Source organism: Aethalodelphis obliquidens, unplaced genomic scaffold (assembly GCF_003676395.1).
Source record: "Aethalodelphis obliquidens isolate GAN/ISIS:26980383/991018 unplaced genomic scaffold, ASM367639v1 scaffold41, whole genome shotgun sequence".
In the NCBI taxonomy this organism is placed as follows: domain Eukaryota; kingdom Metazoa; phylum Chordata; class Mammalia; order Artiodactyla; family Delphinidae; genus Aethalodelphis; species Aethalodelphis obliquidens.
Window position 1 is genome coordinate 7118886 of NW_020837985.1, and position 14241 is coordinate 7133126.

The following is a 14241-nucleotide window of genomic DNA, read 5'->3' on the forward strand; positions in this document are numbered from 1 at the left end:
GGGCTGGGGACCCAGAGCATGGGGACGGGAGCTTGGGTGGTAGAGTACGTGGACAGAGGGGACCCACAGCTGCCTCTCCCTGCTCTTCCTCGCCGCTCTCCTGCAGCTGGAACAGGCCCTGGATGCTGGGGTGCTGGGACAGCTGGGTGGCCCTGCGGGCCTCATCCTAGGCATCCTCCAGGACCCCTCGGGCAGCCTGTCACCCTCGAAAGGCAGGGCCATCCTCTGCATCTTGGAGCACTAGTAGGTAAGAGGACTCCCGTGGGCTGGGGTCGGGAAGAAGAGAGAGCCTGGAGAAAGATGCTGCTCATGGCTGGAGCCTCACGCTGGGGATCAGGCTGGCCGGGTCCTCGTCCTGGTTCAGCCATGGGCAGCCCTGGGCAGGCCTCACCGTGTCCTGCTTAGTAACCACCTTGCAAAGCCACCAGGCCGGAAGACGAGCTAATACACACGAACACCTTTTGTAAGTGAAGCCCACCACCCACCCTTAATGGATTGTGTTTTAGGAAGACTGAGGGGGACGAGAGTAGTCTTACTGAAGACCACGCAGCACTTCCAAGGCCGGCACAGTTCCCACCTTCTGGAATCTTCTGGGGAAAGATGGCCCCAGAGATACCTGGTGGGGCTTCTCCCCAGCTCAGGGCTCCTGTATCCCAGCCCTTCCTGCCGGGGCTGCCAGGCCCACGAAGAGGGTCACAGGTGAGAGCCACAGACCCTTGGTGGCCCCCCCCCCCCCACCCCGTCTCTCCACAGTGCTGAGTGACACCCAACACTGCCTGCTGGCCCAGTGCTTGGAGAGAGGGGTCCTGCCTCAGCGGTTGGAGCTGGTGAGAACCTGGGGAGGGGATGTGGGGAGGACATCTGGGGAAACAGACCTGCAGAGCATGCGCTGGGCTCTGACCTCTGTGTACCCAGACCTGAGCAGCCTCTGCTGGGCGGGCTACACCCAGGTTTATTCACAATGATGAAATACGCGGGTTTATTCACGGATGACGTTGGGCTCCTCCCTCGTGCCCGGCCCTCTGCTAGGGCCTGAGAACACGGGTGGAAGAGGCAGCCCTGTCCCTCACAGGCTGCTCAAGGGGATCCTCTAACAGGTGATTACAGACAGAGCCTGATTTAGCTTGTGTAGGTGGCGGTGGGAGCTCAGGGTGTTTCCCAGAGCGGGGGCCCCTCCATGCAGTTCGTGGATTAACAGATGAAGGATGGGGGGTGGCCGTCCAGGCAGAACAGCGTATGCAAAGGCTGGGAGGCACTGGGAGTGTTGGAAACCACTGACTGCAGCCAGCGCAGGAAAGAGCATTTGGGGGGCGCATTACTTAGAACCACAGTTCTGCTGGGAGCAAGGCCCCAGGGCCGAGGCTTCGTTGTTGGGAGGGCAGGGGAACAGAGGCCCCAGGCTCCCACCCTCAGCGGAGGGGGTGTTCCACTGCTCCCGGCCCTGGGAGACCTATCTGTTCACTCTGGGTGATTCCTTGCAGGTGGCGAGCATCTTAGAGCCAAACTTCAACCAGCTGGAGGAAACAACCTTCTCCCTCCCACCGGAAGTGCTCTCGTCCCTGCAGAGTGAGGATGTGGCCCTCACCCGGAGCCTGGTGGAGGGCTGTGAGCTGGAGCCGCAGGGCCCCGGCCGCCAACTCACCTGGGACCCCTGGCATGGTGCCACAGCTGTCCGCACTCTACATGTCCCTCGCAGGGCTGCAGCTGCTGGCCGCCCCCGGCCCTGCAGCCCTCCAGGCTGATGCCTGAGAAGGGTGCCACATCCTCCCCCAGGGTTCCAGCCACCCTGCCTCCAGGAAGCTGTTGGCCAGGAGCCTCTGCGTGGGGCCGGGATGCAGCTGCCCCTCCGGCAGCCACAGGTGACTGTGGGGCTCCCCGGGACTGGCTCACACACCCTCTTCTCCCCTTCACAGGATGGCCCCCAGACTTTAGTTGCCTGTCCACATCTGGGGCGGGGGGCACCAGTTAGGCTAGGGTCCTACCCTGGAGCAGGATTCTTCCTGGGGTGTCAGCAGAGGCTGGTTCCAGAACAGCCTGGCCTCCATTCACGGCTCCACCACCGACAGCTGCGTAGCTCTGGGCGTGTCCGGCCTTCTCTGTGCTTCCTCCTCCTGTAAAATTACCCCTGTAAAGTGGGGTGATAAGAATTCCTAGCTCACGGGATTGTAGCGAAGATTTTAAAAGTTGTACACAAAGTGCTCAGAACAGTGCCTGGCTGTCAGCTGTTATTGCGCGATGTTGTTATTATTAATAATCGTATCACTGTTCTGGACGAAGCTGCCAGACCTTTCTCCAGGTTAACAGAGGACCTGGACAATCTCCCCTTAATTTCAGCTCCCTGCAGCTCTCCTTCGGCCTCAGTTTTCCCATTTGTAAAACGAGAGTGACAGATCAAACTGCACAGCTGTCACCCGGCTGCACCGTTCAGGGATTCCACTACAGACTGGGGTGCAGGCCAAGGGCTGTGCATCTTTGTGTGAGCAGTGGGGGGTATGGGCACGCACACGCGTGTGTAAGGGCGTGCACAGGGAGCAGGGGAAGAGCCTGAGCACACACCACAGGCCAGAAGCAGCTCTCCCGACTCTCAGCTCCGTGCTCTTCCTAGCAGAGCACACCCCGACGGAAACAGACCTCAGTAAGACAGCGCTCAGAGGCAGACAGATCACGTGGTTTTGCCCACTCTCAGCAGGATCACTTTATATGTGCCCTTCTCCTGATAAAACTTGTCTAACAATCAAAACAATGGTCATTGTAAAAGAAATAATAAAGTTTCAGAAAGGTATGAAAAACATTTTAATTTCCTTAATCCCATTCTCCGGAAATAACCAGTATTGACATTGTGGTGTTTATCCTTTCAGTATTTTTTTCCATGCGTTCATATAAATTATCTTGCAGAAAAATCTGGTAACGTATGTATGATGTCATAAACTTGCTTTATAAAAATGTAATATATTGTGTGTATGCCATCAAACATTCTCTGTAGCATGAGAAGTGAGGTTTTGGGCAAGGGAATCTTTGCAGACCTTACACCAACCCCTGGAAAGAAAGCTCTATTCTAGAAATAATGCACCAACGTCACACTTTCACCAAATTTAAGCATCTTCAGCTCCGTCTGGAGAGTGTGGACACGGGCTCCTCCTTGTGGGGAGAGAAAGAACATAGATGCCTTCCACTCTTCATTGCCAGTTGTCCAGCCCGTCACATTAATCGTCTTTCTTTCTGCATGTTGCTCTTACGGGCTCAGAGAGGTCCATGTTTTAATAAGTTAATGAGCCACAAGTAATTTAAAAGGGATTAATGTTCAACTCACATGTCTTAAAGGGCATTAAATGAGTCCATATACATGGTCTGCATGAAAATCTCCTCTCCCTTCGCAGCCCCTCACCTCCTGTGCTGCCCCTCCGCCCGCCGACTTCTCCTCAACCCCTCCCATCCCCCTCTTGCTCCTCACACACCCTCCCCTCTCTGAACTTCATTACACAAACTGGCCCATCTTCTCTCCCAGCAAGAATCTCTCCTTTTGTAGGGGTGGGAATGGACATCCAGTGGAAGCGAAAGGCTTCTCTCTTGTGGTCTGGTGAACATAATAATAAATGTTGTTCCATAACACATACATGTTTAAGTTCAACTTTCTTGAAAACTAGCTTCTGCCTGAAATTAGAGGTAGTCACAATTTGAACCAACAATCTAATTAAATCAAACTAGTTCTAGAAAGTGAGAGTTCTAGCAGCAGCAGCAGCATCAAAGATGGAGAAAAAGAACGTAACATAGAGCAAGGGCCCTGAAACCAGAAGATTTAGACTGAGCAGTGGTCTAGCGGTAGCTGTGTGACCTTAGGCAACTTTCTTAACCTCTCTGAATGTTTCCTCATCTATAAAACGGGGGTAACAGTGTCTCCCTATGTTTGTGCCCCTTCAATAGCATGCTTACGTACAGTGGTTTCCTCCCTTTATAGGACCCCTAGAGAGCGCACTCATTGGCACTCACAGGATGATCCTTGTCTGAAATGCCTCAGCAGCTAAGTCAGGGGCTCCAGGAGCTGTTAGCTTGGGGCCAGCAGCAGAGCTGGGATAGGTGAGCTGCCCTGCGGCTGTGGGCGTCTGAGGAAGCCTCCTCTCTGTGCATAGGCGCCTCCTCTGCCTCTGACCGCCCGGAGCAGCTCTCCCTTCTCAGGACCTCCCCCAAGCACCTGGGGCACAGCCTGGAAGCCACTGTTGTCTTAGCAGCTATTCCAGGTCAGAGGTGGGACCATGGAGACTGACTTTTACAGATGGGGAGAATGGGGCCCAGGGAAGTCGTAAAGCCAGTGAGTGAGGGGCAGAAAGGGAGTAGAACCCATACAGGGGAGACTGTCCTCTATACAGACTGTCCTGCGGTCCACCCTCCATGCCCCTGCCCCTCCTCCCAGCCTCTCGCTGCCAAATGCTCCCTGGAGGACCACTCCCCCACTAGACCAACAGATGCCGTTATAAACAGGAGGTGGGGAAGGCAGGCCTCGCTGGGAGGATGACCCCTGATCAGAGACGCAGGGTATGACCCATCTGCCACCCCACAGGGGGACCGGCCACTGCCAAGGGCCTCACAGTGCAGCGCCCTCACTGCATTTGAGGAACAGCAAGATCAGCGTGGCCGGGGTTACCTGATGCGGAGTGAAGGAGGCGTGATATGTGTGTACATGCACGATGTATGTACAAGGTCTGTCCTCACATCACTGTTTACAGTGACAGTAGTTTGGAAATAAACTGAGTCCCTCAGATAGGGACTGGTTTTGCGAATTATGGTACAGGCATATAATGGAATACCACACAGCCTTCACAGAGGATGAGGATGCTGTCTAGGTAAACACATGGGACAATCTACGATCCTAAGTGAATAAAGCAAAGTACGGAACAGTATATGAAACAAATTGCACCACGTAAAGATTGTGAAATATGCTCTGTGAGGGACTGTAAGAATTTATGAACTGGCAGTTCCTGCAATCTCAAATGGAACCAGTATAGCATTTCAACTCAAAAGACCTGGGTTTGAGCACAAATGTTAATTATCCTTATGACAAGTCTAAAATACTTGGAGCAGTCTTAAAATATTCCAGAGGGCTTCTTAATCCAAATCTCTAAAGTGAGAAAACAGCCAACTGAAGAGTTCTACTCGTCTGGCTGGAGGGCTGCAGAAACAGGGCAGATAACAGATCATCATGGGTATCGCTGGTGGAAGACATGATGCAACGGATACTCTACACTGTGAAGGAAGAGACACGGGGACTGGGGCCCAGGGTGAGAAGAGAGATACCGACCGGGCTGTTTTAGAGGTAAGAGGGGGCAAAAGGAGGCTGCCTTAGGGTGACAGAAAATTTACCTGCACAGAACGGAGTCACACCTCCCTCCAGTACACAGGGCAGATCCTGCTAATTAATCCTGGTCCTCTTTCCTGATGAGCCCATGGCCGGCCCCATAATCCTTCATTCTGAGGATAGACATGAATAGGGATCAGACTCGGCAGGTGAGAAGATGCCTTTTTGTTCTCTCTGGCTATCTGAACGGCAAATATTAGACCAAATTAAACCCACCACTTCCTGGCAGCAGAGATGGCTCCTTGTATCACTCTGCAGCACGGTGCTTCCGACACACTAGGTTCTCAAAGAAACCTGCTCTTGTAACTAGATGAGAGATCGGTAAACTTTCTGTAAAGGGCCAGACAGTAAATATTTTAGCCTCTGAGGGCCATATGGCCTCTGTCACAAGAATTCCATTCTGCTGTTGTAGTGCAAAAGTAGCCAAAAATAACATGTAAACAAACGAGTGAGGCTGTGTTCCGATAAAATTTTATTTACGGGCGATCGAATTTGAATTTCATATATTTTACACATGCCACAAAATATTATTTTGACATTTGCCAACCTTTTAAAAATGTAAAAACTATTCTTATTTCATAGGCTGTAGAGAAACAGGTGGCGGGAGGATTGGCTCACAGACGAGTTTGCTGAGCCCTGGTCAGAGGTTGAGATCTTTCCACTTACTCTCCAACGTGCAGATCTCAAACTATGTTAACTGCGAAGGCCGCAGCTGTATTACTTTATCTATTTCAGCTGCAACCTTATGTTTAATTTACGTTCATTCGCTCCTTTCAAGCACGCACACTTGGCACCTACTTAGATTCGGGCAGAGGGCAAGATCCTTGGGACACTGAAGGGACCTCAGACGTGGCTCTTTTCTCAAGTTCTCACAGTATCAGGAAAGAGTTCCAGTGAAATATCAGCAGTGTTGGATGAGATAGTTTGTATTAGAGTCTTAGGGCTGCCATAACAAGTTACCCCCAACTGGGTGGCATAAAACAAGCTTATCCTGAGTCCCGGAAGCCGTTAAGTCTGAAACCAAGGTGTGAGCAGGGTTGGTTCCCTCCGGAGGCTCTCCGGGAGAACGGTCCAGGCCTCTCCTCCAGCTTCTGGTGCTGCCGGCGACTCTGGGTGCCTCGGCTAGCAGACACACTGCTCCAATCCCGCCTCCATCTTCACACGGCCTTCTGCTCTGTGTCCGTTTCCTCTTCTTTTCTCTTATATTGAGTTTAGGGCCCCATGTAATCCAGGACGGCCTTATCGCCAGATCCTTGACTTAATTTCAGCTGCAAATACCCTTTTCCCAATGAGGTGGCATCTCTAGGTTCCAGGTGCATGTATCTTCGGGAGACAGGGCACTATTTAACCCATTACAACCCTCTTATTAGAAGGTGCCTAGAAGGAGGTGGCTCATGTATATCCCAAAGGCTTCGTCAAAGTGACACAAGCTGGTCCTTGAAAAATGAGAGCTGCTCTTCATCAGACGGACACAGGGGAGGAAGTGAATGACAGGCTCAGGGACCAGGCGGACCCGAGTTACGGAGGTGTGACACTGCGTGGAACAATCTGAGCAGCACACAGTTGAGCCTGGCTGGGAGCACGGTGTGGGTGCGAGACAGTGAGACCACAGAGAGGTCAACAGGGATTCCATCACGAAGGGCTGTGGGCATGGTGACCTGACGCTACTAAGCCAGGTTTTCAGGGAATCCTCTGGGATTTTCTCCCATAGTTAACTGTTAAACTAGCATGGGTAGACTAGACAACCTTTAAGCAGCTTCTCCCAATCAGGACACTTAGACTTCATGATTACGGTTTTATGAGCTTGAAGTAATAAGCATGCGAGTTTCCTACCACTAGTGATACTGTGGCCTTCAGTTTCCCCTAGGAAGTCCCTTGTATACTCACTCTCCTCCCAGTAATAAGGACTGTTCTTCCTCCACACTCTGTTTCCAGTTGCTACCTTCTCGCTGCTGGAAAATGCCTATCAAGCAGGAGTGTAGTTTTCCTTGTTACTACGTCCATACAAGAGTAGTAAGTCAAGGAGAAAAGTCAAGTATGGCAAGATCACTGGTCTTACTTCCTTGTTACTACATCCATACAAGAGTAAGTCACGGAGAAAAGTCAAGTATGGCAAGATCACTAGTCTTACGGCACTGAGCAAGATTTTAAAAGCAATTAAAATGATAAAAAAGAAAAACACCCAGCCCTGCCCTAAAAGAAGGAAAAAATATGTAATGTGTATATACATTCCATTAAAATATACATGGGGAAATCTCTAGAAGCCTAAAAACAAAACACCAGTAAACCAAGCCACACTTAGAAAAATGAAAGCTGATTTTTATTTTATCAACAGCCATTCTTTAAACATGAACATGCATACGTAATATTCTACGCACACATCACAGTTTTTAACATTAGTTAATAAAGGTTAAACACACAACATACATCCTTACAAAAAAAGTCAAAATGCAAACTTAAAACTTTAAACAAAAGTCTTACTAATTTAAAAAAAGTTTGTGTTGGGTACCATTTGTACAACACAGTTAATTTAAACATTTTCATTTTGGCTGCACATGAAAAAAGCGGCAGTAGAAAATAAAGTCATTGAGGGTTTTTAAATAGCAGAATAGGCAGTTTTGCCATGCAGGAGAAGCAATATTAAATATTAGTTTTCAAAAAAAATCCACATTTAAAAATATTTAGTTCAAGTCACAGAATTTTTCTCAGTAGAGACCCCAATGCAATGCATAATTAGCTGCCTTAGATGGCCTGTTTGAAAGGACAACATCCCTTCAGAGTATAACTTTACTGATTTTGGCACAGAAAAGAAGTCTTAAGAACAAGAATATGATTAAAAAAGAGGGAGAGGAACAGAGGAAAGAAATAAAAAGCAAGAGTAAATGAGATAGTAATTGCAATCACTAAAAACTGTGCATTCTCAGTCACTGCAGAATACTGTCTTCTGTCTACAGCAGGTGCTTATTCCAGAGCTGTTATTGCAGCATGGATTTAATCTGCTTGGAGGTAGTCTCATCATTCAAATGTTTTGTTGTGTACCTAAAAGGGAAAAACATCAATTTCAGGGAGTGAGAAAACAAACAAACATAACCTGCATCAGGTTCTATAATTATGGTAAGAGATGCAACTGGCCAGGCAATCTTCTCTCACAAAATTATGCCTTTTCATTCCAGTTTTAACCCTATTCAGGTCCTGCTAGCTTATGCTCCTCTCACCTTTTAAACAGAATATCCAATGCCTGTTTAACTTATTTAGAACTACCTTCTTGAAACTACCTGGTTAAATTGTAAAGTAACTTCTCACTCAGAGGAAAATAATTGCTGTCCTGTATCAGGGGTTGGCAAATTAGAGCCCGTGGATCAGATCCAACCCACCACCTATTTTTGTAGGGCCTGTGAGCTAAGCATATTTTTACATTTTTAAATGGTTGGGAGAAAAAGTCAAAAAATAGTATTTCATGTTAACGTAGAAATTACATGAATTTCAAATTTCAGTGCTTATAACATTTTACTCTAACAGAGCCATGCTGATTCACTTAAGTACTGTCTATGGTTACCTTCTTGCTACAACGGCAGAGCTGAATAGCTCTGACAGACAACACATGGTCTAAAAAGCCTAAAATACTTGCTTATTCTTTGGTCCTTTACAAAAAAAAGTTTGCCAACCCCTGTTCTATTCTGTATTTAAGACAGTTCAACTATTTCAGTTCTGTCATATCCCAAAATGTTTCAATTCTCTAAGTGCCTTATTTCCAGGCAGATGTGCTTTGTTTTAAATATGTAAATGCAAATTAAGAACCTAAAAAAGAATCACTAGGAGTGATTATTATTTTACGAGAAGATTCACCATAGGATTCTTTTTAATGGCAGAAATTCAATAAGCAGGCCTGCTGTGTGTCAGGCACCGTTCTAGGAGCTTACCACCTAGCAGAGGGAGAAAGATGATAATACACTACCCCTACAGAAGGGGTATTAGGAGCAAAGGAGGAAAGTACTGGTGGGGCCTTAGAGACAAAGAAAGACTAGGTCACGCAGACACTACAGGCCGTAGTGAAGAGTTTCGAGATTATTCTGAGGTTAATGAAAGCCAGCGGAGAATGCTGAGCAAGGGGGTGATGTGCGGTTCTTCTCCGGTTGCTGAGGGAGAAGCGCAGGGAGAAGGAACAGCAGGGGACCAGCCGGGGGCTGGGAAGGCCCAGCGACCCAGGCTTGCACCGCATTAGGAGCGATGCCTGAACGGGGGGCACATTTTGGACATAATTCACACAGAACATTAACGCTGGATCAGTCAACCTGGTTCACAGCATTTCACATATCTTTAAGAAATGTATCTCTTTAAGGAGATACACACGGATGGTCTCTCTGTGTTAAAGAAATTTAAACTCAATTCTCATCAGGTTCATTTCAAATCAATTTAAAAACTGAAGAAAGTACCTCAACTCAAGTAAATCCTTAGAGAGGTAAAGAGACAAATATGTGCTTCAGTAAGTCTGTGATATACTCTACAATTTTACTCAGAGGTCACCTCCATACTGTTCTCGTATTACAGAACAAGACACCAGCCTGGCACATAACAGGTACTCAATTAATATCTGTGGAAGGAAGACAAGAAGCTAAGCAGCCAGCCTGAAATAAAACTCTATAAGGGAGAAGTTTTACACTAAGCGGTAGGTGATGTAGCAAAGACTTAACCTTTCTGTTTTATTTCCCAAGTGCAGATAACATATATATCGCTATACATCATCCTACTGATGTCAGGAAATAAGAATTTTCAACATCCATTCCTTCATTTCTGTTGTTTCCATCTCCTTTACACAGCTGCACAGTGGAAACAGCCAAGTAACAGGCACGACAAAATGTCAAGCGCAGAGTAAAGCATGACTACTCAGCAGTGGACTGTGCCCGTGCAGGAGTGCTGAGCGCCTTCCTCTCTACCCAGATATGAGCTCTCGCTCCCCCCGAGGGATGTGATCACAAGCTTCAGCAGTTCTCAGAGCCTCCTGGACAGAGCCAATCCAGAGGCATGTCGCATCATGCGACACCAAACTCCCAGCTCTAGCTTTCATTTTCTGTCTCTTTTTTAATCAAAGGCACTTGGTTCCATTTCCCCACCTGTAAAATGCAGACATGGCTCATTGCTTTCTCTTAAGCACATAGTATAAGCTGGTGGGAACTGTATCATTACCACAGAAAAGCACCCAAAATAGGCAACGTGTATATATATGCAACTACACTCCTATTTGAAACTTGGCTCTGAGGAAAATGATGGAGTGAGCATCTCTAATAAATAAGCTACTCACTAAAAGAAAATAATGCAGCAAAAAAGTGTTCCATTTTGTAGAGGCAGAACTAACAGCACTTGCACAGCACTTTGGGAATTCCAAAATGCTTTCTTAACAGTATCTTCTTTGCTCTGAGTGAAGCATATTAAGCGTTAGGTTGGTTTAGTCTGAGCAGTGTTTCTCAAAGTTTCAGCATTATCTACAACAGACAGGGTGTTTATCAAATGAGGTGCCTGAGCCCCACCCCAGACGTAATGAAGAGACTCTGTGGAGGCGGTAACCTGGGAATCTGCATGTCCCTTTCCATCCAGATAATTCCAAAGTACACTGAAGTTCAGTCTCATGGTACACCTAAGGCTCAATGATGTAGCATCAAGTATATGGGATTTCAAGAATAAAATCCTGAATTTGAAAATAGATTCCAATGCTTATTATTAGCTATATAATCTTTAAGCCTCTCAAGAGCTTAAGGTAACTACTGCATGATGCAGATACCCCCAACACCCCATGCCCACCACCTACCTCACTAAGCTGTGGTAAAGATTCAATAAAGCCACAGACATGAAATTGCATTGTAAACGTACAGTGACATAAAAATGCTACTAATTATAACCACTACTACATAGCAGCAAGTATACTGATAAACTTTACAAAACCTCCCAGGTGAAAATTAAGAGCCAGAGACAGAATATGTGTTTCACTATGAATAAAAACAGTTCAAGAGTTCTCTCTGCAACAACCTTTTCTTTTCTGATTTCCATTATACGTTTGGAAAGAAAACTGAAAACTGACAGGCGGCTCTCGCCTCAGTGGTGCTTCTCCTCCTCTTTCCCTCAGACACAGATCGCCGTGTGGCAGACTTCAGCACCCTTTCACTCACCGTCACTGGCCTCCTTTGCCTTACACCAAACTACTTTACACTTTGAAAAATAAAAGTAAACTCTGAGTTTTTAAATTAATGTTTGAAGCACAGTCCCTTCAGGGTAAAGAAATATGTAATACTAAAACCTCTTAGACCTCTATTACCTCTTACTTTTTTTTTTTTTTTTTTGCGGTACGCGGGACTCTCAATGTTGTGGCCTCTCCCGTTGCGGAGCACAGGCTCCGGACGCGCAGGCTCAGCGGCCATGGCTCACGGGCCCAGCCGCTCCGTGGCATGTGGGATCTTCCCGGACCGGGGCACGAACCTGTGTCCCCTGCATCGGCAGGTGGACTCTCAACCACTGCGCCACCAGGGAAGCCCCACCTCTTACTTTAAAAAAAATGTCCTGTCACTTGCTGGCTTTGGAAGAGTCTAACCAATCAGAAAGGGCCTGGGAGAAAAATCAGGCTGACTGGGACACAGGGAGTCCTCAGAAAGGGACCAAGCAGGAAAGATTCACACAACCATAAATATTGGTAAAACCAATGAGCAATCTCCGGAGTAAAAACTTAAGGTTTTTGATAGGCTTACGGTTGAAATAATTTGACATTATAAGAATTTTGTTGTTGTTGTTATATTCGTTCCTTAAGCGTTTGGTGTTCACTTAGAATACATCTCCTTTATTCAGCAGTCACTGCTTGTAGAATACTCTTCATCATCTTAATAAAATAATTTCATGGTTCCACTCAGCTGAAATACACATCCTAGATTTTGCTTTATGACTTACCAGGTGACGAAGTATCCAAAAGGAATAACAATCTGTTTTGCTCACAAAACATGTGGGGAATATAATACTAAGTTGGAAATCATTTTATTCTATTATGTGAACTACAATGCACTGCAGTGAAAAGCAAAGATGGCCTATGACCTCAAAAAGTCACTAAATGAATATTTCTGCATTCGTATAATTTTTGTGTTCAAACACAAACTAATCAAGTAACAAGCAAATCATCTTTTTATGTTAAGGAAGTTATACTACCAATTAAATATCTGTAGTCAAGATATTATAATGTGCTGACATTTTCATTTAAAAATATTACAGGATTCTTAGGAGCTTCAGGAACTAAATCAAGTAAGTCTAAGCTGAGAAGACATCAAATAATGACTACTTTATTTTCATTGTAAGACATATTATAAGAAATGCACAAAAATAATAGAGATCTGTGTTATGAACATAGCAATGTAATTATACTACATTAAGGGAAAAGAGTCAGTTATTAAACAGATTGTATGGTATTATTTTGTAAAAAGATAACTATTATATAGAGCTATGACTATATACAAGTGTTTAAAAAAGAAAAACTCTGGAAGGATATATACCAAAATGTTAATAGTGGTTTATTTCAAAATAGTGAGGTTTCATTATTTCCTTCTTTTTCTTTAAATTTTCCTGTTTTCTGAATTTTATTTACAATTATTTTCATTAAAAAACAAAAAATATGCAATCCTCGCTTCAAGGGGGGCAAAAAGTGAAAGCCAAACTCTTCAGCAAAGAAATGAAGCTGCTATTTTCATTTACACATACACACACACACACACTTATTATAAAAATATTGTTACCAATATCTGAAAGCAAGATTACCAATAAGCAAAATGAGATCTTCACATTTCTAACATTTATATTCATGTGTTATTCATATTTTGAAGCATTTTCTTAATACATTTGTTCTATACATCTATACCTTTACAAGTATACACACCTGAGAGCATTGAGAAGACCTTCTACACTATTAGGAGGCTGGTCCTTAAGAACTTTGATACAACCTTTCATCTAAGTAGAAAAGGAAACGGAAAAGGTAAAACATCGATTTTTCATCTAACATTCATTCTCAAAATAGTTAATACTTAAACCAGCTCCATAACTATGCACTCATGAGAAAGTACACACTAGAAATGTCAAAATAATTATTCTTAGAATAGGGGAAAAAAATCTACCTAAGTGTTATTTTCAGTTTGTCAATCAAACAAAACTTTTTGGGAATCAAATCAGACAAACTGAAGCACCACCCACACTAATGGGAAAACTAAGGGTTTACTAAAGGGAGGACTTCCTGGAAAAGGTGTTGAGTAGCCTTTTAAAGGACAGAATGGACACACTTGTAAGGAAAAAAGACACCTTCCAGGTAGACGAACCCCACGACAAAAGTAATAAAGGTCATCACATGCAGAGGACAATATTTTGCAGGGCCGAGATGACTCATCACACAGGGGAGTTTACAGAGGGCCTCGAAAGGCAGAAGGACTCATTTGGAACTGAAAGGGATGGCAGGGACTCATTACAGGCTATTTTGAAAGGGAACAACTCAATGAAAATGACCTGTAAGGAAGATGAGCCTGATTATCGTGAAAAAGCATAACACAGTAGAAATACCACAGGCTTTGGAAGCCATGGAGATGTGGGTTTGGAATCCATGTACCATTCACTAGCAATTATATTACAAACCTCTCTAAACTTTACTTCTCTGCTAGCACAGGGAAAATAGCACCTATATCCTAAGAGTATTTTCAGAGTTAAATGAGAGAACAAATGTTAAAATTCCTGGGACACAGTAATCACTCAATAAATGTTGACTTAGTTCTCTTTACACAGAATAGATATGAGCGAAGGCAAGAAGACTGCCTAGTCATCAGTAGTCTACATGTGAAATGCAAAGAGCCTGAAGCCAGCTGTCAAAGGGTAACTGGAAG

At 45.3% G+C, this 14241-nt stretch overlaps 1 protein-coding gene across 15 annotated transcripts in view; it reads right to left on the minus strand.

Annotated features, from left to right (window-relative positions):
* Window positions 1-7643: 7643 nt before the first annotated feature.
* The window catches only part of CYRIB (CYFIP related Rac1 interactor B), a 153466-nt gene continuing 146868 nt past the window's right edge, over window positions 7644-14241 (minus strand). For all 15 annotated transcript variants that reach the window (XM_027132466.1, XM_027132453.1, XM_027132463.1 and 12 more), the window contains 2 exons: window positions 13254-13324; window positions 7644-8389 (listed from right to left, as the gene is read on the minus strand). In XM_027132466.1, the coding sequence (XP_026988267.1) occupies window positions 8326-8389; window positions 13254-13324 (135 nt within the window). In that variant the 3' untranslated portion in view covers window positions 7644-8325. The remainder of the gene's footprint in view (window positions 8390-13253; window positions 13325-14241) is intronic.